The sequence below is a fragment of the Schistocerca nitens genome, chromosome 1 (assembly GCF_023898315.1).
Source record: "Schistocerca nitens isolate TAMUIC-IGC-003100 chromosome 1, iqSchNite1.1, whole genome shotgun sequence".
Lineage (NCBI taxonomy): Eukaryota > Metazoa > Arthropoda > Insecta > Orthoptera > Acrididae > Schistocerca > Schistocerca nitens.
This window is the reverse complement of record NC_064614.1, coordinates 474,921,952-474,949,576: the sequence shown is the minus strand read 5'-3', so window position 1 is coordinate 474,949,576 and position 27,625 is coordinate 474,921,952. Positions and strand designations below refer to the sequence as shown.

The 27,625-nt window shown below is 43.7% G+C and overlaps 1 protein-coding gene across 1 annotated transcript in view; it reads left to right on the top strand.

Moving 5' to 3' along the window:
• The first annotated feature begins 15,485 nt into the window (after positions 1-15,485).
• LOC126252011 (peroxidase-like) overlaps positions 15,486-27,625 on the top strand; it is a 184,593-nt gene continuing 172,453 nt past the window's right edge. Inside the window, exon 1 of the mRNA XM_049952798.1 lies at positions 15,486-15,686. Coding sequence (XP_049808755.1) covers positions 15,534-15,686 — 153 coding nt within the window. The 5' untranslated portion in view covers positions 15,486-15,533. The remainder of the gene's footprint in view (positions 15,687-27,625) is intronic.

Here is a 27,625-nt window from a genome sequence, read left to right as displayed (position 1 = left end):
GACTCACTACGCAATCGTGACTCACTCTCTACATTCACTTACTGAACAAGGTCTGCAATGAAACCTAGTTGCTTTTACTCGTGCAGTTTATCTCCGAAAAATAAAGAAATACCTACCAGCAGGAAAACGCTTCTATCGGAGCAAAGAAAAAAAAATAGGGTAGCAGCTGCCTCATTCTATCTTGTTCAGCACCTTTCAAAATGTTCCCAAAAATATGGCACGCGTTTTTTTAACGCGCAACTCACCTCAAACTCTCACAAGCTCCTCATGCTGTAACCCACTCACAGCCACTAGCTAATCGCTGTAAGTCGCTCATACCCATCCACTCCCAGTTGCCCTTTCTCACTCACTCATACAGCCCAGCTCATTGTCCTTATCTCTTTGTGAGTCTCAGTCGCTGCCTCCTGTGTCACAGCCACAGTCCCCATCGTTCTCTCCTACTACTACAGTCTGCTCTCACTGTCACCTTCTTGATCTGTCTTACTGCTGATGTCTTTTCGCACTGGCACTGTCTCTCTCTTCCTCTTTGCAGTTGTGATATACTCTCTCTCTCATTATCACTGGCTCTCACCCACTTCCACTTTCTCGCTTTATTCCTTCCCCCTCCCCCTGGCACTGTCTCCTGCCTTTTCCTAGCAATGATCTGTCGCTGTCAGTTATGGGTTGGGTTGGGTTGATTTGGTGGAAGAAACCAAACAGCGAGGTCATCGGTCTCATTCGAGTAGGGAAGGATGGGGAAGGAAGTCGGCCGTGCCCTTTTAAAGGAGCCATCCCAACATTTGCCTGAAGCGATTTAGGGAAATCGCGGAAAACCTAAATCAGGATGGCCGGACGCGGGATTGAACCGTCGTCCTCCAGAATGCGAGTCCTGTGTGCTGACCACTGCGACACCTCGCTCGCTGTCAGTTATGTGTACTGCCCTTGGTCACTCTCTTTCTCTCATACTGACAGTGTCTCCTTCGCTCTTCCTATAATACAACCACAGCCTGCTATCATAGAATATTTATTACTTTCCCGTCTCTTTGGCACAGCCGCTGTCTTGTTCTCTCTCAGCACAAAAAAGCACGAATATGTTCACATGCCAAAACTTTCGGGGAACGGTTGGTGGATGGGTACAAGCGCATTACAACGATTTACTAGTGGATGTGAGTGAGTTACGTTAGGGGAGATTGTGAGAGCGTGAGGTGAGTTGCATATTTAAAAAAAGTACGATTACGCATTCCAAAATTTTTTGGAAAATTTTTAAAGGCGCTGCGACAGATAGAATGAGGCAGTTAGTACCCCACCGCTGGTTCCCTTCTTTTCCCTGCTGCAACACGGCACGTAAGTCAGAAATGTATTGGTCAGTACAATTTACATAGTTTTACTTTTGTGAAAGTGAAATGAGACAAACTAATTTTACACCTCAGACCGGAATTCACGCGTAAAACGTTTTTGCAGGTGCTTCAGTGCTATAACGAGGGGCTTCCAGATGATAACGGAGGCGACTTGCAGCATATTTCCGCGTGCTGAGTCACTTTAGAATTTTACGAACGTATTTTACGTGTAAAAATAAGGTAACTTTGAATTTCTGTATCGCGGAAAAGGATGAAGATATAAAGAACATTTTCAAGGTTGTTCGAGAACGGGATCTTAGCAATACAACGTAAAAATTACAGCCATCAGTGTGCACAGTCGTCCCGGAATCCGCGCTGGATTTTAGTACCCAAAAAAACAAGTTTTTGGGGTGTTTCTCGATAACGGATAAAGGTTTTTGAAAGTGGGGAGATGGCTCTTCTAGGTAAATGCAATTTGCTGCGGTTATTCATTACTTAGATTTTGTCTCATACGGGATTTTATGTGTAGGGGTAGGGTAACTCTGAACCTCTGTATCTTGGAAATGGAAAAAGATCAAGAAAAATTTCAAGGTTCTTCGAGATCAGGATCTTAGGAATATATCGCAAAAATTTCAGTCACTTGCTGTGCATAGCCTTCTTAGAATCCTCGGCTGAATTTTGATCCGCTGTGGACGTTAAAAATATAGTCAAAAAACACTTTTTGTGGGGTTTTCCGAGGAACTGACCAAGAACTAATGGTGCTTCCATAAGTCCCATCAAGCCGACCGTAAACCACATCAAATGCAAAAACAACCAACCGATTTTCTCCATTTGCCTAAGCAGTAGGAAGTGTGTAATATTAATACTTTGTTGTGTGTGAAATCTTATGGTACTTAACTGCTAAGGTCATGAGTCCCTAAGCTTACACACTACTTAACCTAAATTATCCGAAGGACAAACACACACGCCCATGCCCAAGGGAGGACTTGAACCTCCGCCGTGAATAGCCGCACAGTCCATGACTGCAGCGCCTTAGACTGCTCAGCTAATCCCGCGCGGCTATTAATACTTTGGCCCTGTACTGTAGGATAGAGACACTGATCCTTCTGTTGGGTATACAAATGGTCTCTAGCCTAAGGGCTATCCAAAACATTTGACACTACCTTTTTATAATTGAATTTGATGTGAGTTAAGATATTTACTGATACTGTGAAGAGCTGGTACAAGTAAAATGGGATGTGGAAGAATCATGCAGATGAAAGTGAATCGAAGACATGTACTGCATCATTATTAAAGATAAGGGCTGCAGCATAATCCTGATGTGAGGTTCTGTTGGTTCTAGGTTCCGCTCTTCCTTCTGTTGCAGATTCAGCACTCCTGCGAAGTCTGTAGTACATGTCTACATCCCTTTTCTCTTCTCTTCTCTGAAATGATGAGTGATTAAATAGTTATTTGTGGTGGTTCCCTCAGTATTTGGCTAATGCTCTAACTTTATCAAGAGATGCTTAACTGGTTGAGAACATACACTGACAGAAATGGAAAGTGTTACACTATTAATATCACGACCGAACGCTGCCAAACTGATACTCCGGTACGTCCATACCTGTGTACCATCTACATATACGTCTTCATACATACTCCGCAAGCCACCGTATGGTGCGTGGCGGAGGGTATCCTGTACCGCTACTAGTTACTTCCTTTCCAATTCCGCTCTCTAATAAAGCGAGAGAAAAACGAGTGTCTATATGCCTCCGTACGAACCCTAATCTCCCTACTTTCATATTCGTTGTCCTTACGCGAAATGCACGTGGACAGCAGTAGAATCGTTCTGTGGTCAGCCTCAATCGCCGGTTGCACCTCGAAAAGAACTTCTATTTTCCTCCAGTGACTCCCATTTGAGTTCCCGAAACATCTCCTCAATACTTACATGTTGTTGGAACCAACTGGTAACAAATTTAGGAGCAGGCCTCTGAACTGCTTCGATGTCTGCTTTTAATCCGACCTGGTGCGGATCCCAAACACTCGAACAGTATTCAACAGTGGGTCGCACTAATATCCTATAGGCGGTCTCCTTTGCAGATGAACCACACTTTCCTAGAATTTTCCCAATAAACCAAAGTCGATTTTCGTCTTCCCTACTACAACCCTTGCGTCCTCATTCCATTTCATATTACGTACTTTGCAACGTTACGTCTAAGTATTTAATCGACATGACTGTGTCAAGCACCATACTATTAATGTTTTATTCGAACATTATGGGTTTGTTTCCATATCGACAACGACACCTCCTGTACACCACAGTATCGTCAGCAAACAGCCACAAACTGCTGCCCACCTTGTCCGGCAGATCATTTATGTATACAGTGAATAATAACGGTCCTATCACAGTTTCTGGGACGCTCTGGCGATACCGTTGTTTCTGATAAACACATGACATCGATGACGTACTCTCTTCTGTTACTTAAGAAGTCTTCGAGACACTCACATACCTGGGAAGCTGTTCCATATGCTCACACCTTCTTTAACATTCTGCAGTGGGGCACCGGGTCAGATGCTTTTTAGAAATCTAGAGACATGAAACCTGCCTGTTGCCCTTCACCCACAGTTCGCAGTATAGCACGTGAGAAATTGGCAAGCTGAGTTTCGCACGAGGAGTGCTTTCTAAAACCGTGATGATTTGTGAACGAAAGCATTGCCCTCTTAAGGAAATTTATTATGTTCGAACTGAGAAAGTGTTCAAGGATTCTGTAGCAAACCGATGTTAAGCATGTTGATCTGTAATTTTGCGGGTCCTTTCTTTTACCCCTCTTTTATAGAAGAGTCGCCTGCGCATTTACCCAGTGGCTTGGGACTTCGAGCTGAGCGAGATATCAGCGATAAATGCAAGCTGAGCAATGAGCCAATGCTGTAGAGTACTCTTTGTAAACCAAAATGGGATTCTATCCAGGCCTGGAGATTTATTTGCTTTCAACTCTTTCAGTTGTTTCTCTACGTCAGAGATGCTTATTACTAAGTTGTCCGTATGGGAGTCTGTTCGATGGTCAAACGAAGGTATGATTGTACGATTCTCTTGCGTGAACGATCTCTTAAATGCGAAATTTAGAACTTCGGCTTCGCTTTTGCTACTTTTCTTAATTCATTGGCCGTTTCATTAACCATTTAGCCAGAGAAGTGAATAACCAGAGATTTGGTATAGAAAATTACATATACATTTTGGACATTAGAAATTGTATTAATTCTAGGTTAACTTCACGGTTCACTTTCTACAGTCACACACTCAACAGAGTCCACATATCACAACTTTACACATCGGATACTTCGTGTCTGACTTGTAACTGGATATCCGCTTTTTGCAGAAAGCATGCAATAGCGACGTAGTCCGGAAGATGGCCGTCAAAGATATGGGCTGTGGATTTCCTGCTCTGATCAAGGCCTTAAGAAACTTGCAGCGTTGTGTGTCATGGCGTGATCACCCTAGTATCACTTGGTTGAGATCTGAAATCTCAGTTGGGTGGACTTTGCAGTACGGAGACTGCTGAACTTTCATCCTATGAAGATGTGAACAGCCGAGACCCAGCCGGATGTTCGTAATAGTAGCGGCATAGCGTCTAGATAGCATGATTTGGGAGACGCAGGATTTTCGCCGAATAATCGACTGTATTGCGGCATAAAGTCTTCTTTTGGGCTGTTGTGAGATCTCCAACGTCTTTGACCGGTCTTGATGGAAGTTTTATTTACGTCAGAAACAAAATGGTTCAAATGGCTCTGAGCGCTATGGGATTTAACATCTGAGGTCATCAGTCCCCTAGAACTTAGAACTACTTAAACCTAACTAACCTAATGACATCACACACATCCATGCCCGAGGCAGGATTCGAACCTGCGACCGTAGCGGTCGCGCGGTTCCAGACTGAAGCGCCTAGAATCGCTCGGCCACACCGGCCGGCCCAGAAACAAAATCTGTATGTGGAAGACAACTGTAGTAAGGCTGGCAATCAAGCACACTTTGATTCTACAGGTGGTCCGCCACCGCATTACAAGAGATACCAGAATGTCCTGTTTATGTTGACTTTGACACTGATGGATTAACTTAATTACATTAAGCAGATGGTGGTTAGTCTTGGAGGCCAACTGATGCTTTTTCAGGTTTTCCAGTGCTCTCCTCGAATCCGTGACAGTGCGGATGTCGTCGAACTGATTTGCCACATACCGAAAGGCACCATTAATTGCAAGAACTTCTGCACTGAAGGCGCTGGCTTCCGTCGGAAGCTTAAACATAGCCTTAGATAGTTGATCCCTGCAAAGTGGGCAAACGCAGTGCCCTCTTTTGTTTTTGAGCCGTCAGTGAACATTCTGAAAATTTGGAAATTTGTGGTAAGTTCCTATGGCGCCAAACTGCTGAGGTCATCGGTACCTAGGTTTACACACTACTTAATATAACATAAACTAGCTTACGCTGGTGATAACACACACACAATGCCCGAGGGATGACTCGAACCTCCGACGGGGAAAGCAGTGCGAACCGTGGCAAGGCGCCAAGGATCTCGCTGCTACCCCACGCGGCCAATTTCGACTGATGAAGTCCACAGTGAGGCAATCAGATGGGAAACGCCAATAGAAGTAGTGAAAGTTCGACCCGACCATCTGGAGTGATAGGGGTTGTGGGTCCGTGGTTAAGTAGGCCTACTTCGTATTCCAAGCTAAATGCAGGTGGCAGAGAGTTTCAGGACAAGGGGTACAAACATCTTCACTGCGTGAAACTTTGAATATTAGAGATGCCCACCTTCGAATCCTATCGACGTACCTGTTGTCCTCAATGAGGTAGTTAAGATTTTGAAGAAGAGGATGAACTGTTTGCGCCGCTGTACTATGGATGAATTTCTGAGGCAAATAAGTCCTCCTGAATGGAAGGGACATCTCCCTTGCCTCCACCAAAACACGTTTACAGGTGTCGAATTTATCGCCCCAAGATAGATTCGCGGGGCGCGGTACTGCAGAGTATCGATCTTGTTTAGGAGAGATGTCGAAGCGTTGCCACATAACGTGCATCCGTAATCAATACAGAGCGAATCATGCCACGATAAAGAGCGAGTAGGACTGTAAAGTGAGCTCCCCACCGTACACGGGTTACCATGCGTAGAATACTGAGAGATCGACCGAGCTTGGAAATCAAATATTGCACGTAGCTTGCCCACGTCAATCTCCTGTCGACAAAGAGAGCAAGCCATTTGACTGAGCTCCTTTTTGGAATGATAACAGGCTGTAATCGTATCTCGAGCCTTGTTATCGTCCATCTACGTCGCGTAAAGACAACCGCCGAGGACTTGGTATCTGCCAAAATGAATCCAGTTCTGCACGACCACAAGTACAGTACGTTCACCGCTCAATCTAACCACCTTAGCGTTATCCTCAGGCTGAGAGAAAACGTTTACATGCAGATGTCATCGGGGTACATTAGAATTTTTACTGAAGAAACAAAGATTATGCCAAGAGCTGACGAGTAAACTGCATAAAGAATAGGACTTAAGATGGTGTCTTGCAGCAGTGCTCTGTAGCCCAGACGCGGACGATGCAAGGTATTGTCGTGCTGTCTGATATACATTACATGTATCTGTAGGAGAGAAAATGAGGTCTGGCATTTTTCTATCTTCCGCTACCACACCAGACTGGTCAACAAGGGACTGGGTGGAAGCCTTACACTCACTCACAGATTTTACGTGGGACCAAAATTTTCTCGGGTCTCGGCAAGATTTTTTACTAAGATATGACGGTGGTAGTTGTTATAAGGTTCGCGGATCGATCTTTATACAGTCGCACGGATTTCTATTAACTTTTGCCTGTCGTCATTTGCGATCTGTTTTGAACCGAAAGTGCAAAATCCTATGCTTTCTCAGCATTTTTCGAATTTCGTTGTTAAACCGTGGTGGGTATTTTCCGTCCTTAATCCATTTATACGGCACATGAGTTACAATCTGTTTAAACTTTGCCCATAATTACGCTAAGTCCATCGTATTGGACCTAAATGATGTCACTTCATTGCATAAGTGTGTTGCTGACAATTGTCTATCTGCTCTTTCCAGCAGAAAAACTTTTCCTATCTGCTTGATTGATAGGCTATGTTGATTAAAATACCATCCTTATGCGAATTTATATTTTGTATTTTCAGTACAGAAAAATCATTCATACGGATGAATGGTTTGAGAAAGTGATGGCTACGCAATGTGTCTAATTTTACCGAAATCTATCTAGTGGAGGTTGCAACGCAGTGTGCCCAGAGAACGTGTGTGTGCACTGACTGCAGAACGAATGGTGACGAGATGAACCAAGGACAACAGTGTGGCTGATGAGTATGCACGGATACTTTCAGAACTACGCCACCAATAGACAGGTGACAGCAGTTGAAAACTGGCAGAGGTTACAAGCATCGACCAAGAAACGTCAGATACAGATTACTGCAAACTGAGTTGAAATCTCGAGTTGTCATACGTCTTTTAGGGTCTGGTGCATAGCTTCGTAATGTTTTTGTTATGCATGTTGCTATTACGGTTACTATGGATTTATTTATCGATCGTCATTTTTTGTTTGTAGTTCACCGTTGCTATTTCAGTTTACATATAGTCATTTCGTCATCTGTATATAGTGAGTGGAACTGTGGACGCTAGAAAATAGAGAGCCAAGTGGTAAATCGAAACATTTCCGACACAGCCACTATGATTTTACGGCAATATTACAGAAGATAATCCGATTGCTCCAAGAAATATTTACCGTTTTAGCTTACGTTTCAGTAAAAATAACCGTCTGCACACTCTCCCCATGCATAGGTCAAATTATGTCGATAATTTTGTGAGGAAAGTAAGCGAAACACTGCGATTTATTGGCAGACCACTTAGAAAGTGCAACAGGTCTTCTGAAGCGACTGCTTACATCATGCTTGTTCGCCGTCTTCTGAGTATTCCTGTGCGATGTGGGATCTGCATCAGTTGGGACTGAAGGAGGACATCGAAAAAGTTCAGAAAAGGGCAGATCTTTTTGTATTATCGCGGAACAGGGGAGAGAGTAGTACGGACATTATACGTGAACTGGGGTGGTTATCATTAAAAGAAAGGCTTTTTCGTTGCGGCCTCCGACTGTGAAAATATTCTGCTACCGCCCACCCATAGGAACAATAAAATGGCTCAAATGGCTCTGAGCACTATGGGACTCAACTGCTGAGGTTATTAGCCCCCTAGAACTTAGAACTAGTTAAACCTAACTAACCTAAGGACATCACAAACATCCATGCCCGAGGCAGGATTCGAACCTGCGACCGTAGCGGTCTTGCGGTTCCAGACTGCAGCGCCTTTAACCGCACGACCACTTCGGCCGGCCATAGGAACAAATTATCATCATGATAAAGTAAGAGAAATCAGAGCGCGCACAGAAAGATTTAAGAGTACGTTTTTCCTGGGCGCCATCGTGAGTGGAATGATAGAGAAATACTTGAAGGTGTTTCGAGGAACCTTCTGCTAGGTACTTAAGTGTGGATTGCGAAGTAATCATGCAGATGTAAATATAGATGTTATATAGTTTATGTGTCAATACTAGAACTAATTCTCACTCAGGTGTCAAGAAGACTCATTTCTTATAAAAAATGTTTCAAATGGCTCTGAGCACTATGGGACTTAACATCTAAGGTCATCAGTCCCCCTAGAACTTAGAACTGCTTAAACCTAACTAACCTAAAGACATCACACACATCCATGCCCGAGGCAGGATTCGAACCTGCGACCGTAGCGGTCACGCGGTTCCAGACTGAAGCGCCTAGAACCGCTCGACCACACCGGCCGGCCCCACATTTCTTATAGACAAGCAGAATTTTTCATTTAACAAACAGGAATCTTCCAATTAATTTATAACATGGCGAGCTTTTGCTTTGTGCCTGTTTGACATGCATGAGTCCTGTTTCACGATTGCAGGTTCAATAGTGACTCTTCACTCCTACAATCGAGGCTACGTAAACTTTTATCTCAGTTTTCGATATTATTCACGTTTTCAACCAACCCTTAATGTTTTTTTCCTAGAAAGCAATAGAGTAGTGAACACCTACAGATTTCAGTTTTGTAAGGGTACATCACCGCACCTTACAAGTTTTAGACAGCGTCCACAGAATTACAGACCACTTTATCAATTGGCAATCTAATGAACAAGATCCTGTGGTTATGACATCCACTCGAAAGTTATGAAATCCTACTGAAATTCTAGTTCGCAACTCGTAACTCACTACAACACTTCTCTTAAAGAGAATTTCACAAGAACTGAAAAAAGTTACCTTTTTCGTGCGGCAGTCAAGGTCCTGTGAAGAATTCTAGGCGTCCGGTGGTAATTTAACAGAGCTCCGATCCACTCGTCATACAGATGTGCAACATCTGGGTTCGATACAACTCCCGCCACTCTTATCTGATGCTCGGAACCGCGATCGTGACTTGCGATCACGAGCCATTGTCTTATTGTGGCCTCGTCCTTAAAATAGCGAACACGGAGCTGCATCGTGAACTACCAACAGTCGTAAAAAATGCCGTTCAGGAGCTCAGGTGTCCGCGTGAATCAACAACGCAGGACGGCGAAAACTACTGACCATGCTGCGCTTCCGTTGTGTCGTGGAGGCCTCAGCAGGTAATTCTGACATGCGTTCAGTATTTGGAGGAGATCCTGTTTAAAAGGATTTTTCGATGTGAAGACGTCTATTATGGAACGAAAATTCACGGGTACATCACCAACTGTGGCGGACAATTGTGGACCAACAAAAAAGATGTGGAAACTTCAAATAGAGAAATGCTTCTCCATTTTTGTCCATGGCCTTAACGAAGTTTTTCATTACGCCCAATTTTATATGAAGAGCAGGGAGAGTTAAGTTCTTTACATCACCAGCTGTGGCGGACAATTGTGGACCAACAAAAAAGATGTGGAAATTTCAAATAGAGAAATGCTTCTCAATTTTTGTCCATGGCCTTAACGAAGTTTTTCATTACGCCCAATTTTATATGAAGAGCAGGGAGAGCTAAGTTCTTGAATTCGACAAGTGGTTCGTGCAGAACATTGTTAGATCCTGGTTCAGGTGACTGACGCTTTGGTCAATCTTTCTTTTTATAATGAAGTGCTTTGGCGCGGCTATCCCAGAGGCACAGGAAGCAACAGAATTTGGTGTAGGCGTGTTGTAGCCCAAGTAATATGCCTATGACTTTCAGTTCCCCGTAAACCAGCCATTTAAACTATAGTAGTTCAATCGCAAAAGTCCGCAGCTCGTAGTCGTGTGGTAGCGTTCTCGCTTCCCGCGCCCGGGTTCCCGGGTTCGATTCCCGGCGGGGTTAGGGATTTTCTCTGCTTCGTGATGACTGGGTGTTGTGTGATGTCCTTAGGTTAGTTAGGTTTAAGTAGTTCTAAGTTCTAGGGGATTTATGACCATAGATGTTAAGTCCCATAGTGCTCAGAGCCATTTGAACCATCAATCGCGAAAACAACTGCTTCATGTTATGAAATGTTTCTTTCCAGTCGGAATCGATGGTAACACGTTGCCATTATGCAGTACCATACACCTGATTTACTTTGGAGGAGGCGATGCGCAACTTCACTGGTCACTTTTATAATCAATGTCCATAGCTACTACTAGTCCATGTACATCACTACAAAATACCAAGTTCTTTCCACTTTAGAGAAATGGAAGGAATGGCATATGGCGGTTACGGAACACTGTCACTTTTACCGTCTTATCAAGACAATTTCTTTGCTGTAGCCTTGACGCCAACAGTTCAGCTTTACCTTTCGGCAATTCCAGACCTCCCTCTAGGTCACTAAGTTAACATTATGTTATTTTGTGGATCTCTGTACACTCATAGTTACACATAAAATCTTGATCTTTCGAAAAACTGGGTTTTGAAGGAGATGGTGCAGCACTAGTTTCACTACCGCCCACGCCACTGCCACAAGTGGAACAGAAACAGGCAGTCCTCTCTGTAAGACACTGGTCGCATGGTCGGTTGTATGTTAGGAAGACTTCTTTTTCTTGGAAATGCCATGTGTTAATGGAGTTGTCACACGAAAGTAACAATCATGCATGTGGTTTGATGGTTCTCGCCAGACATCGGTGTAGCAAAGCCGTGGAAAATCTTTTAGATTCAATCACGAATGAAAACTCGAGACACAAGACACGCAGCATACAGGGGGAACCCAGGGCTTGTCGTGGTTTTCGATTTTATGAACAAAGTACAAGTTATTGCCCTCCTTTGCAATTTCAATGTTGCCTGTACGCAAACATAGCAAAACTTGTCAGCACTGTTAACGCGTTTGTGAGGCATATTGAATCCCAGGAATTACAATAACGCACTAACTATGCTTTAGAACACGTTTTCTTTCAGAAAAACGAACAGAACACAGTTTTTAACAGACTGAAACTACGCTTAAATGAGGCATGCTCCGCTCTTCCCTTCCTCTTCCCCTTGCCCTTGTTGATACGAGCCCGGACCCAAAATAGCGACAAAAGACACACAGCTATTGTTGCGTTAAACTTCATCATTCTGTCTACCATCAGCGGGATTCCGAAGCCTATATAGGAAAGGACTGACAAAGAATGCTAATAAAATATAATTACAACTTAATGCACTCCCCTGTAGCTCAGAAAATAAAGGTAATTCGAGTTTTTCATTGTCGTTTTCGGTATCAGCGTGGTCAATATAGTTAACAAACACCTATTTCATCCCAGCTACATCTTCACTCTTTGTTATTGTAATTACAGGTGCATATTTCTGGCGTCAGTCTGTTGTAGAACTATGGAAGATGTTTAACGCTCAGACAACAGGACTTTTTTTTTTTTAGAAAATATACTTCCTTTATAAAGGCAGCTATGAGTTTCGTCAGCCAAAGATCTTGCGAAACACAGCTCTAGGTGTTCGTCCATAAAATCTAGACGGCCGTACACATACGCGCCCAAGTTGACGCGGTTTTCCATGACATCGGAAAGCATTTGGTAGTTCCACACTGTTGTTTAGTGAATAAAATACGAGCTTACCCAGTATCGGCTCAGGTTTGCGATTGGATTTAGGACTTTCTACCAGATGAAACACAACACGTCGTTCTTAAAGGAGCAAAGCCAACATACGCAAAGGTAAGTTCGGAAATATCGCAGAGAAGTGTTATAGCGCAGATACTATTGACAGATTATATTAGTGGTCTTGTGGATAACGTCGGAGGGTCCGTCAGGCTATTCGCGGACAATGCTGTTGTCTACCAGGAAGTTTGCAGTGTCAGACGACTGGAGCGAAATGCGGCAAGATCTGCAGAGGATCGATGGTTGACTCTCAAGTACTGGCGAATGAGCTGGAGGTAAGTAAACGTAGCGTATTGCGCTAAAATAGGCGAAGAGATACAGTACTGTTCGATCACACTGTTGGACAAATCACTGGAAAGAATACCTACTGTAAAATATCTGGTAGTAACCATCTGGGCCGGCTGGTGTGGCCGAGTGGTTCTAGGCGCTTCAGTCTGGAACCGTGCGACCACTACGGGTACAGATGCCAGGCAGAGATTCTTTGGAAGAATGTTAAGGAAACGTAATGCATCCAAGATGTTAGTGGCTTGCAAAACACTTGTATGGCCAGTTCTTGGTTCTGGGACCCATACCAGGTACACTGACGTGACAAAATTCATGGGATAGCGATATATACATATACAGATTTTCGTACATCCATAGATGATATGGAGGACAGGGAGACGTCAGCTGGTATAAATTTATATTAAAAATGGAGAAATCCCTCCAGCTGTATTTAAGGTGTCGATTTCATTTTGGCAACTAGTTTCAACGTTGTAACAACGTCATCTTCAGGCCCATACACTTCTTGACGTTAACTGCGTGCGACTGATACTAGAAGTCAGTGGTGAGATACGGGCGTGCTCCGTGTGGAAGGTGGTTAGTAACTAGGATGAAGTTTAGAGTTTATGAAGTTGAGTCTAAACTTCATACTAGTTACTAACCACCTTCCACACGGAGCACGTCCGTAGCTCACCACTGACTTCTAGTATCAGCCGCACGCAGTTGACGTCAACAAGTGTATGGGCCTGAAGATGACGTTGTTACAACGTTGAAACTAGTCGCCAAAATAAAATCGGCACCTTAAATACAGTTGGAGAAATTTCTTCATTGTTAATATGAACATTTGCAGATGGCGCTGGTATCGCATACACAAGGTTTTAAAGGGCAGTGCATTGGCGGATCTGTCAATGTACTCCGGTGATTAGTGTGAAATCGTTTTCGACGTGATTGTCACCGCACCACGGGAACTAACAGACCTCGAATGCGGAATGGTAGCAGGAGCTAGACGCATGGGACATTCCATTTCGGAAATCGTTAGGGAATTCAGTATTTCGAAATCCACAGCGCCCAGACTTTACGGAGAGTACCAAATTTCAAGATTTTTCCCATACTTCTAGTTACAACTACCATTATGCGTTCAAATCTTTACATCTACATCTACATTTATACTCCGCAAGCATCCCAACGGTGTGTGGCGGAGGGCACTTTACGTGCCACTGTCATTACCTCCCTTTCCTGTTCCTGTCATGTATGGTTCGCGGGAAGAACGACTGCCGAAAAGCCTCCGTGCGCGCTCGAATCTCTCTAATTTTACATTCGTGATCTCCTAGGGAGGTATAAGTAGGGGGAAGCAATATATTCGGTACCTCATCCAGAAACGCACCCTCTAGAAACCTGGACAGCAAACTACACCGCGATGCAGAGCGCCTCTCTTGCAGAGTCTGCCACTTGAGTTTGCTAAACATCTCCGTAACGCTATCACGGTTACCAAATAAACCTGTGACGAAACGCGCCGCTCTTCTTTGGATCTTCCCTATCTCCTCTGTCAACTCGATCTGGTACGGATCCCACACTGATGAGCAATACTCAAGTATAGGTCGAACGAGTGTTTTGTAAGCCACCTCCTTTGTTGATGGACTACATTGTCTAAGGACTCTCCCAGTGAATCTCAACCTGGCACCCGCCTTACCAACAATTAATTTTACATGATTATTCCACTTCAAATCATTCCGCACGCATACTCCCAGATATTTTACAGAAGTAACTGCTACCAGTGTTTGTTCTGCTATCATATAATCATACAATGAAGGATCCTTGTTTCTGTGTATTCGCAATACGTTACATTTGTCTATGTTACGGGTCAGTCGGCACTCCCTGCACCAAGTGCCTATCCGCTGCAGATCTTCCTGGATTTCGCTGCAATTTTCTAATGCTGCAACTTCTCTGTATACTACAGCATCAGAAAAGGCGCATGGAACTTCCGACACTATCTACTAGGTCTTTATATATATTGTGAAAAGCAATGGTCCCATAACACTCCCCTATGGCACGCTAGAGGTTACTTTAACGACTGTAAACGTCTCTCCATTGAGAACAACATGCTGTGTTCTGTTTGCTAAAAAATCTTCAATCCAGCCACACAGCTGGTCTGATATTCCGTAGGCTTTTACTTTGTTTATGTCGTCATGTGACGATAATCACAAAAAAGCAGGACAAAGAATTGATCCAGCAGAAAAATGTTTCTATCGGAGCACAAAGAATGCGAATGTGTTCCTGTTCATTTAAAGGAAAATGGTTCAAATGGCTCTGAGCACTATGGGACTTAACATCTGAGGTCATCAGTCCCCTAGAACTTAGAACTACTTAAACCTAACTAACCTTAGGACATCACGCACATCCATGCCCAAGGCAGGATTCGAACCTGCGACCGTAGCAGCAGCGCGGTTCCGGACTGAAGCGCCTAGAACCGATCGGCAACCGCGGCCGGCTACCTTTTCACACGGATTACCTAAATACAAATGACAGCCCCGTCAGTGTATAGTCCTTTGATACAGTGTGTGCGCGACTTTTGTCACCTCAGTGTAACGCGTGTATCACCGTTAACCGTGTTCAGCGCAGCTTCCAGTTGTTGTCATTTTCTAGTGTGGCAGTGCAGAGGCAGACGAAGACGGTACAGTGGGCGGGTGGCCGCCAGCGCCCGTGCGGTATCCAGGATGGCGCGCCTGCCGTGACGCGGCCAGGCGTCGCGACCTTGGCGGCTGTTGGCTAAGTGGCGGCGCTGGCGGCTGTGGAGCCGTCTGGTCCTGCTGGCGTGGGCGGCCGCAGCCAGCCGGCGGCCGGCGGCGGACCAGAAGGCCAGCAGACTTCGGCCCGCGATGTTGGTGAGCCTCCGAGTGCTGCTGGCGATCGCCGCGCTGGCCGGCGTGCAGCCGCAGCCGCAGCAGCCGGCGTCGCCGTTCTTCCGCACCAGCCTCTTCCCGGAGCAGCTCCAGCAGCAGCAGCTGCAGCTACGCCAGCGGCAGCTACAGGTAGGCTACCTCCACTGCTCCCTGCTGTGCTCAGTGTCTGCTGCCAGAGCGACTCGCGTCACCTGCCCCGCGACTGGAGTCTTCCCTATTACTGACCTCAAAACCGTGTTCTCAAGTCACGAGTGACATGTTATGTGACTCTTCGATGCTTTCATTCTCTCGCTCCTCCTGTTTCTCTTTTGTTCCCTCTGTTTCCGTGATCTTTATTTTAATCCTACTATCAGTCCACACACTCTACAAGCCGCGACATTGTCCGAGTAAAACAGTGACCCGTATATACAATAAGTTTCCTTATATTTACGTCTATAGTCACAAACTTTTTGTTAACAGGGTACCGGTTTCGGTCTATAATGACCATCATCAGTTCAGTTTTGTAAAAACAAAATCCTAATGTACTGCAGCCATAGTGGCATCGTCAAATGTTAAATGCAAAAGCAGCACCAGCATCGTCAAATATATATAAATAACATGAGTCGTGCATATCATGATATTTATATATATTTGACGATACTGGTGCTGCTTTTGCATTTAACATTTGACGATGCCACTATGGCTGCAGTACATTAGGATTTTGTTTTTACAAAACTGAACTGATGATGGTCATTATAGACCGAAACCGGTACTCTGTTAACAAAAAATTTGTGACCGTAGACGTAAATTAAAGGAAACTTATAGTCCACACTATCTCGCACTGCTTTCCTCCGCAGAGCTGTCTTCGATTTTTTTCACTTGTTCCAGTCCCTTTCCAATCTGCCCGACATTTTTCACCCGTTGCTTCCTGTTAAGCATGTTACGATACACATCACTTTTGTCATCCTGATATTGTCCATTCATTCAGTAATCAATTTTTACTGAGATACAACTTGGTAATGTCCAAGGAGGCGAAACTAGCTAGCTGCTAAATGATAAAATAAAGTTTTATTTTAAAATAAAAGCGCAACTTACACGGAAAACGACTTTCTTTAAGAATTTTATAGCTTGATTACCAGGACGCGATCAGTCAGTGCAGGAGGCGATATATAATTTTATATGGTACTCTTCTTTTGCCAACCAATTTATTTACCAAGATCGCTACATAAACACAGTTACTGGATTTCACAAGCTGCGATATTATCGCGAATAAAACAGCGACTCGTATATGCAATAAATTTGCTTTAATTTACGTCTTTGGTCACAAACTTTTTGTTAACAGATTACCAGTTTCGGTCTATAATGACCATCATCAGATCTGTTTTATAAAAACAAAGTCCTGTTTTATAAAAACAAAGTCCTAATATACTGCATCAGTACATTAGGACTTTGTTTTCTGTCAACAAAAAGTTTGTGACCACAGACGTAAATTAAAGGAAAATTACTGGATTACTAGTTTCGGTAATATGAACTGCCATCCTCAGATCACGAAATAGGGCAGTGGTAGCTACATCATACAATGCTTACACCACTCTGCTACGTGAGGACTATAGAATATACACAAAAGAGTCGAGCCACATGCATACTATATAATCTTGGTGTGACTAAATCGTCTAAGGATTGTATGATGTAGCTACCACTGCCCGGTTTAATGGAGCTGAGATTGCCTATACATATTGCCCAAACTAGAAATCCAGTAATTGTGTATTCAAAGCGATCTTGGCAAATAAATTGGTTTTAAAACTCTTGAAAGTATTCGTTCCCTTTTTTCAAACAGGCTACCGACCCTCTTAGCCAACGCGATCGTCTTCGTTGCATATAACGCAGTGTTTGTGAATGTCGGAACACAATGCCACAATTTGACGTTCGTCGATAGGTTCTTCTTGCTGTATGTAGGCTGCTCTTCCTTCACGCGGTTCTGGCACTACAGTTGTGCTTGCTGGCTGAGCACTGCGCACCACAATCACTTCGTAACGGCTACGGTACACACTGCCACTGCATTGTTAGATCGCCAATGTTGACAGCGACCGGACGCAAAACACTCGTGAGCCAAAGTCGATCAACTTCTACCGGCTTCAGCCAATTCACAACTTGGGAACTCTCGTTCAGGTGCGATCAGTAGAAAAATGCTCCTATCGGAGCACAGAAAATGCGAATGTGTTCCTGTTTATTCAAAATACTGACTGAAAAGTGAGGTATCAACTGACTCTTTCTATCTTCCTCAGCACCTTCAAAAAAATCTTTCCAAAAATTTTGGCATGCGAACATATTCGCGCTTTTTTAAATATGCAACTCAGCTCCCACAAGCTGTTACAACTTTAACTCACTCACACCTACAGCTCCCTCATATCCATGCCCTCCCAGTTGCCCTGCCTCACTCACTCATTCAGCCCAACTCATTGTCGTTATAGCTTTGTGTCCCCCTGTTATTGCCTCCTGTGTCACAGCCACAGACCTCTTCGTTCTGCCCTACTTCTACAGTCTCCTCTCACCGTCACTGTCTCTCTCTTTCTGCTAATATCTCATTTCTTCCTTCCTACTGCTGCTGTCTCTTCTGACTGTCATTATCTCTCTCTTCATCTTTGTCATTGTCATACACTCTGTCTCTCATTGTCACTGGCTCCCTCTCACTTTTATTTTCTCTTTTTTATTTCTCCCCTTCCTCGGCACTGTCTCCTTAACTCTTTTCCTAGCGCTATTCTGTCACTATCAACTATGTTCCACTCCACTATAAAATTTTTGAATGTGCTGAGGAAGGTAGAATGAGGCAGCTGGGACTCCACCTTTCACTCAGAGTCTTTTAAATGAGCCGGACGCTATGGCCGAGGGGTTCTAGCCGCTTCAGTCCGGAACCGCGCTGCTGCTACGGTCGCAGATTCGAATTCTGCCTGTCTCGGGCATGGATGTGTGTGATGTCCTTAGGTTAGTTAGGTTTAAGTAGTTCTAAGTCTAGGGGTCTGATGACCTCCGATGTTAAGTCCCACAGTGCTTAGAGCCATTTGAACCATTTTCTTTTAAATGAACAGGAACACATTCGCATTCTTTGTGCTCCGATAGAAGCATTTTTCTACTGGATCAATTCTTTCTCCTGCTGTAGTAGGGCAATAACTCATATGAAAAGAAATGTATTAAAATTTAGATAGTTTACTTATGTGAAACTTCAATAACGCAAAATTTATATTACACCTCGGACCACATTTTACGTGCAAAAAATATTTGCATGTGCTTCAATGCTACAACATGGGGTTCCCAGACGATAACGGGAACACATTACAGCATATTTCTGCATGCTACGTCACGGTAGAAACTACGTTTTCGCTTCACGTCGGATTTTACGTGTACAAGTAGGGTAACTTTCAACCTCTGTATCTCGGTAGCGGGTAATGACATGAACAAATTTTTCAAGATCATTCGACAGCGGGATCTTAGGAATACATCGTGAAAATTGCTGCCATTTGATCTGCATAGCCGCCTTGGAATCCTCGGCTGCGTTTCGTTCCCCTGGAGACGGCGAAAATATAGCAAAAAATCCATTTTTGGGTTTTTTTCGGAGGAGCCGCCCATAAACTAATGGTGCCTCCATAAAAAAAAGATTTGCTCCATTTGCCTAAGCAGAACGAAGTATGTAATGTTAATATTTTGACGCTGTACTGTAGGGTTGTGACACTGGCTACCCTTCTGCTGAGTATACAAATGGTCCCTGGCCCTAGGCATATCCAAAACACATGACCCTAACTTCTTATCAGCAATAGAACCCGAGGTATGAGAACTGGAAACTCCCGTTGTCAAGCGCGGCGTTTCAGAACGTACTGGTGAGCATGTTGTCGCATGCATGCCGATGAACAACCTATTATGACACTACTCAAGAGGGAGCAAATATTCTGAACGTGAGGCAGAACTGTATGTCTCTCACAAGGAAGTACATTATTTGTCTATTCGGCCGCACATATGAAGCAAAGTGTTAGAATTTACAGTACTTGGATAAGGTAACAATGTAAGTCATGTGTTTGTCGCTTCTGCGCTGACGTATCTGATAATAGAGCCATTGTCTCTCGATGAAAAAAGAAAAAAACAGCATTACTAGAAACAGGGATTTGATTTACGTAGTTTACAGTCACCACGTTGCACCTTCGTCTGCTTCGTAAAGCAGGAAAACCGCTTATCCGGGTATACATGCTGATACATAATTGTCAGTACCGGTCTCTTGTAATGCAGACGAGAGTTAACATGTCGACGTGACGTGGGGACCACTTCGACGAGCTACAGCTTGACATTCTGGAAATAAGAGACGTATCTTTTCTGTGTAGTGTGTTTACATTATAGGACGTTTTCTACTGCCGGATCAGCGCACTGACTTTTAAGTTCAAATTTGGGACTGCTTACAACTTTAGGTACTGAGAATGCCCGAAAGCTTCTTCGCTGCATGTGAAACGATGTATTTACACTTTCCTAGAATTTAGGTTACTTCTCACGACTTCATACCGTTGAAGTCATGGAGGAAGATCAAAATATGACAAAACAAATATCCCAGTGTTCTGTTTAGATTGACATTAGGCAAGGCAAACACCTGGCTCGTAACCAAATAACATCTCAAACACTTGCCATCGTTGCGTTAAATGTAGTAGGCCAGGGAAATGAGACAGGTGAAGATAGAAGGGCCCTCATATGTGTAACAGTCTGTGCATATAATGGAACAAACGTAGTCATCTGACAGAAACGCAAACTACCCGTGAGCCGCATGTACCAACGCAAAAATATCGATGTATTTTAACGTTAGTGCACAGTAACCACGATAATTGTACAGCGTGACACGGCTGACGATGTTTTGGCATAAATATTATGACCCAAACAACTACTGGTACACAGAGTTTTACACCATGGAAAAGCGTGTTGAAAGTACGATCAGTATCGCACGATTAATGTCACTGTTAACCTGTAACACAAAAGAGTGTGTGTGTGTGTGTGTGTGTGTGTGTGTGAGAGAGAGAGAGAGAGAGAGAGAGAGAGAGAGAGAGAGAGAGCGAGAGAGAGAGAAAGAGAGAAATGAAAAATGAAACTATATGTTAAAAAAAAGTTAGGAACACCTCAATCTTAAGTACAGGTTGACAAGGATACAGGACTACTAGAAATTTTCAGCTAATGCTCCACCTCTCCAGAGGCACAGATCTGCGCAACGCGGTTAGCATTCTCATGCAGTTTTTAGGTTGTGTATGACGGTGAGTTGAAAAGCCTGCGAAAACAATCGAGGTAATAATCAGTCATACCTCGTATGAATTAGGTGTGTGACTCCATGTCTCAAGGGAAAAGGCCATAATACTGATGAAAATTATAGTGAACTGACTGAAAAGAAAGTAAGGCGCTAGTTTCGTACGTTGAGAGAACGTTGCACCGATGACGAGAGAGAACCCAAACCCGTCGGAAAAGTATGCGGTTTTAAGTAGGCGTGTGAAAAGATAAGAGAAGCTCGTTGCTTTACGATTACTGTACTGGCTACAGGATTTCCAGAGTTTTGGGCAACAACGCATGGCACTGATGCCGCCAAACTTGATCGTACGAAAATGTTGCAAGATATTATCACATAGCAGAACCTGATAAAACATAATGAACGATATCTGAGCCTGCATTCTGGCCCGATAAGGGAAAGATGGAAAAAGCCTCCCTTACATATTGCTGAAACTTGTGACTCTTATGCCAGCGCAAAGTCGAAATAGCAGTCCATGAAGTGTCGTCATTAAAATTCACATATGTCCTCCATAAACACGGCACCCGTCTCTTGCAACCATAAGAAAGTGCTTTTGGTGAATTTCATGGAGCCGGAGAAATCTGTGTTTCAGTGGAGTGCTTACACACATTTTCGAAACAGCGACGAGCTGTTCGCAATGCACAAAATGGAAAGCTGAGATCCTCAATTGTCTTTATTGAGAGCTGTGAGTGCTGAAACACTGTCCAGGAGATTCTGACCATCGGGTAACAACTTCAGGAACACTACTCCTCCACTACCTCTTCGATGATTTCAGCCTTGTTCTTGTGGCCATGACCTCATTCTACAACTGAGATTCAATATTTTGGAGATAGTAACGTGCTGAGTAATTCACTTCTATATTGTATGAAATTCTCAGTAACCTAATTAGGTTTTCTTTTGTGTTTACCGATTCGAAAGTTACTTTTGTTTCCATTCAAAATTCTGCAAATATTCGAATATAGATCGCCCCTTTATTAAGATGTAATATATCCTCCATCAAATCTTACTTCTGGATACTAGATTAGGATTAGGGAGTCATAAACAGCGGGAACAGTTGACTAACTCTATCTAATCCTTTCGTTCGTTGTGTGATATATAGGGCTACAGAGAGGAAATGGCAAAATGGGTTTCCTCGTTCCTGTCTCTCGTAGCACGATAAAGACCACGTATGTTGTTAAAAGAGGGGAAATTGCACTTAATTTTTCCGAAGGTGGCTCGGGAGGCAGAAGGCAAGTCGATTCAGCTTCCATCACTGAAGGTAAACTCACTACTTCAGTAATACTGAACATCTGCATGATCTAACTCAAATATCGTTACAAATTTTGCCTTCCTTTAACAACATGTTACAATTTCTATACGTTTTATCTACTACATCACTATTCGAGGATCTCTTCACCTTTGCTTTGTCTCTGTAATACCGTACATTCAACTGCATAGTGCCGTCTGCAGTAGGAGCGTTTTATGGCAAAAAGTAGGCTCGAGCGATACGTTCTTCGAAAGAGGCAACCCTGAATTCGAAAGCGCACACTTTGTTAATCATTACTTTCACGTGACGTAAGTGGCATGTTGTCGAGCTAAAAGAGTGACAATGAGTTCTTAGTATTTTGTACAGTAACCAGTGCTTCTATAAGTAGACCTATAGAGTTGAGAAGGAGACAGGGAGAAATATAAATGTAATGTTGAGGTTTAGAGCATTCGATGCGTCACCTGTTGGCGGAAAGTGCAAACGCAAATCATTCTCAGATACAGCCACGAGAGAAAGGACTTATGGAGCTTCTGAATCCAGGAAAGCAGGCACTGATAAGAACCTGGATGTTTAACATGATGCTGCGCCGCGTGAAATTTATTTATTTATTTATTTTTATTGGCCATGTGCCACGACCTACACCTAAAAAGATCCACACCCTCCCTCAAAATAGTCGCCTTTGGTAACTATGGACGCCTGCCAACGTCCGTAATGGAAGGTCAAGTACATCTACTCTTCCGGCAGTCATGATCTCTTCGACTGAATGAAATCTACGGCCATGTAGGAATACATTCATGCGGGGAAAAAGACAAAAATTGCTTGGTGGGAGATCATATACGTATGGAGAGTGTGACAAAACGGTGACCTGTTGCGCTGCAAGTTCCTCTTGGACGAGGACAGAGCGATGATCAGGAGTGTTACCGCATAGCAGCAGCCAATTCTTCCCTTTCCAAAGCTCAAGACACTTACGACGACTTGAATCGCGTAAATGGCTGAGCATCTCCTTGTACCGGGTTTTGCTTAATGTTGTACCTTCTGGGGTTAATTCCATGTCAACAGTTCCACTTGAATAAAAAAACAGTTTAAGCATCACCTTCCTTTTGACCTGTCTTGTTGCGGTTTTTCTGTCGTGGCGATACTGGCGTTTTCCAGGTGGCGGGTCGTCATTTCAGCTGCAGATGGCACGGGGAACACCATCTCTTGTCTCTAGTCGTGATCAGGTTGAGAAACATTGAATCATCGTCGCACTACCAATCAGGTCCCCAGGCATCGTCATGCGATTATCAGTCGCATACTGTGCGTCGGATACTGTACTGGGTAACACGCAGCATGTTCAAGTCATCAGTCAGAATTCTGTAGCACTTACCATGGCTGAGGTCTACAGTTGTTGGCACGCACCCACATTGCAACCTCTTCAATTCTGCCTGCAATTCGAACCGTTTGCGGCCGACCAGTACCAATATCATCGTTCAAAACGTCTCTTCCTTGAGAAAAACGTCGATCCCACCTAAATACAACTCTGCTACTCAATGTGTCGGTACTGTAAATTGGTTGCAGCATTTGAAACGTCCCCTTAGAAAAATTAATGAATTACTGTGCTGATAAACCTCTTACATTATTTGATTTTCAAACAGCTGAGCAAAACCAAACGCACTCAGACATTTCTCTCTTTACTTATTCTGATCATCACTAAACTGACACACAATATTTTAAGCGCTACGCAATCTGACTTCTAATAATCCCTACAAAAGAATGGCCCTGGCTAACAATAACCTATACCTTTCATGAATCACTTACCTCACAAAAATCTTCATTACTCGAACTACTGCAATACAGCGAGTACGTTCAGTTTTGCTCAGCTGTTTGAAAATCAAATAATGTAAGAGGTTTATCAGCACAGTAATTCATTAATTTTTCTAAGGGGACGTTTCACATTTTAATCGTTTTGGTACCGGTTTTTGCCTAATTTCTGGTAGAACTTGTCTGTTACTCCAAATGCGATATATTGGAGCTCCGACGCCCGCAGTCAAATCACCGTCACAACTAAACCCGTAACTCTACTTACGGCGCATGCACTCAGCTGTTTCCTGCTGGGACAAGCTTAACACATAATGTATTACACCATGGTGCCACCTATTTACTCAGTGCACCACAGTGCTGCTACACGCCCAGTCTCACGACATAATGACTGTACTACGTATATCGCTCCAATGTGCTTTTGGAAATGTCATAACCACTGGTTGCTTGCCATTTTACTGTACCATGTACAGGGGTTGGACAAAAACATAGATGCAGAGCGCGAAATGCATACTTGAACGTAAATGCAGATGCCACTCAAGCCTCCAGGCTACGTTGTTGTATTTAACCACTAACTGTACCTGTACAATGTACTCAATACCTTGAAAATGTCAGTCATGGTCAGAACAGTGTTCTGTGTACTTGTGAGTGCATTACGTCGGAGTTAAGTGAATTAGGACGTGGGCAAATTGTTGGTGCTCGTATGGTGAGTGCTTCCGTAGCCAAGGGAGCCGACGTGTTTGGTCTTTGAAGAGGTGAAGATTGAAACTGCACGCAATGAAAATAGAAAAACATCACACGCTAAGTCACGACACAGACTAAAGTGTGTGCCAAAGTCATAAAGCCTGAACTATGGAGCAATGGAAGAAAGTCATTTGGTCGGATGAGTCTTGCTTCACACTGTTTCCAAATTCTGGCCGTGTTTACGTCCGAAACACGCCGGGGGTTCGGTGATGATTTGGGCAGACGTATCGTGATATTTCGTGGGCCCCATGGTTACTCAACAAGGTCGCATTACTACCAAGGATTATGTGATAATTTTGGCTGATTGGATCCATCTCAGGGTCCAATATTTGTTCTGCAACGGTGAAGCTGTGTTCCGAGACGGCTGGGCCCACGTTCACACAGCTCGCGTCGTCCAGGACTGGTTTTGTGAGCACCAGGATGTAGTGTCGCATTTCCCCCGGCCGCCACAGTCACCAGGTCTCAATATTATTGAGCCTCTCTGGTCTACTTTGGAGAGAAGGGTGCGTCATAGCTATCCACCTCCTCCACCGTCACCTGAATTTCCTACTATTTTGCAGGAAGAATGGTATATATAAGTGATTTGTCGAGACAACATGTAATTACACCTTTTACACAACGACACAAACTCAGCACAATAGGCTGTAGGGTGGTAGGACTGGGCCAAAATAACACATCGGGAAATCACTATCGACAGTTGCAACTAACATTTTAATTGGTACCTTTAAACAAGAGAACTTGACAAATAAAACCATCACATGCTTAAAACCACCACACATCTTTAAAATTTACCGTCCAGGTGAAAATAAATAAGTTCAATTTTAAACATTTATAAAAACGCGGCACTTATGGCCTATTACACATTTACTGAAATGAGTTAAATTTTATAACTAATGTACTCTTTCCTTACGACAGTGACTGTTATTACCAAAATAAATCTAATTTAGCATATAACATAAAAAATTTCAAGTGAGCAAACAGGCTCGTGGGATTCAAGAACTACACTCAGAAAACGGACGCCCGCCCGCTCAGCTGTTTCCAATACAGGCTCGACATGGACCCCCAGAAGGGATCAGCAACGGTCACGAATGGGCACCAGAAAATTCCAGAAAAAATTGGGTACCTAAAACAGATTGACATCTGCCTTAAATAACTAGAAACACAGTAACTCATTACAACACATCAGTAAAATTAATACATGAAATTAATTACAATATCGATCTACTGTCATTATAGGAATTCTAGCACCACTGTTAATAGAATCCGTTTGAGGCCATTAAACACACAATAACAACTGGCCTCTCAATAACCGGTAAGAATTTAGGAACTACTGATTTCAAAATTATACACGTGTCTCTCAGACACGCTATCATTTCAAACAGAAACGTAACAGTAATGTTGTTACAATATATATATATATATATATATATATATATATATATATATATATATATATATATATAGCGACTGGCCATCTTAACTCCGTGGTGTGATATAAATACAATAACCAGGCGGTACTTAAACAAGGACCAGCAAACTGTTTTCTATGGCGGTCAAACCTTGACAGTAGGGTTCTACAACGGAGGGGCTCAGCACTCCAGTCCCTCGTAAATGTTAATGATCACACCACAAACACCTTAAAACATTACGTATTAAACCAATTAAAATCAACACATTGTAGGTCAGAGTCAGTAGGAGTAGCGACGGCCGCCCAAGAAAATACAGTCAACCGCACAGAGCCCAATAGTGGATTCCGACCACAATTTACAGGACAAGCAAGGCCCTTACCCTCTTGCTTGTTCGACGAAGCCAGCCGCCGCAGATCCCGATGCCAGGAGACATGAAGCAAGCGGAAAAACAACATCAACAGCTTCCCAGTAGCGTCTCTTTCCACGCTGGCGATATTTGCCACGGCGCCGTCACCCGGGTTAACAGACCCTTCTGGACGTGCCCTGCTTGCTGGCTGACACCGGACCTTAGCTGTCCGTCACAGTTCCCAAAACGCCGTTACTGCTCGGCGTCCCAAAGCAAAATCACTCTATCTTCCTCAGCTCGTCCTAAGCTTTTCCTCTCGCTCCCGATCGGCCCGGTAGGTGGCGCCAGTGCGCGCTCTCCGCACACCGCCGGAAAGATGACCCATACCGGCTGCGGGAATATCGCTAATCGAGCCACACGGCTCAATAAGATTCTCTTTAAAGCGATACCGGTCCTGTATTTATCCATTCCGAGAAGACTGGAAGCTGTTTTGGATGAGAGCACTTTTACTGCCTTGTATTAGGCATCGTAGCGTGTTGCATTTTTGGTATTGCCATATTTTTCTCCACCCTCTGTCGGTAAAATGACGTAATGTAATGTCAAATTATTTTGTTATTTTACAACTCATACGATCTTGTCTTGCGTGGTACGCTTGATAAGCGCATTGTACTATAAAAACATACGTTAAATTTATGTATGTACTACACTCGTGCAATAGATGAGCAGATTTTTTTAGCAATGGACACATGTGCTGGTTGGTACAACGGAAACTTCTGGATGTCAACGTTGAATGGCTTAGCATTGCTAAGTAACTTAGGTCAAGACCAGGAGGCAGTGCACGTCACTCCGTCATGCATGTCCACAGAACTCACTTTACAGCCCAGCCGACAGCCGTGGTCGCTGGAAGTCTTGTGTCATGTCACCACTGCAGACAGCCGGCAGTAATTGTAAATGTCAGTAGCAAGTCCGTCACAGCACCCGGCCGGTCAGAGATGACGCACTCCGACCACTGCTGGAAACTATACTAGAACGTCTTTCCTTCTAGTGTGACACGTTGCTTCGCTTTCAGTAATACATACTGTAAATTCACTAAATTCCAGCAAGCCTCTGTTCAACCAGGTGCTGCTTCTTACGCTGGCATCATAGAGCATCTACAAGCTCAAGAGATTTACGGTTGAAAAGTCGTCTAGCAGAATGAGCAGTATCGTTCTGTAAACAAAAGACTGAGAAATGATCTCGATATTT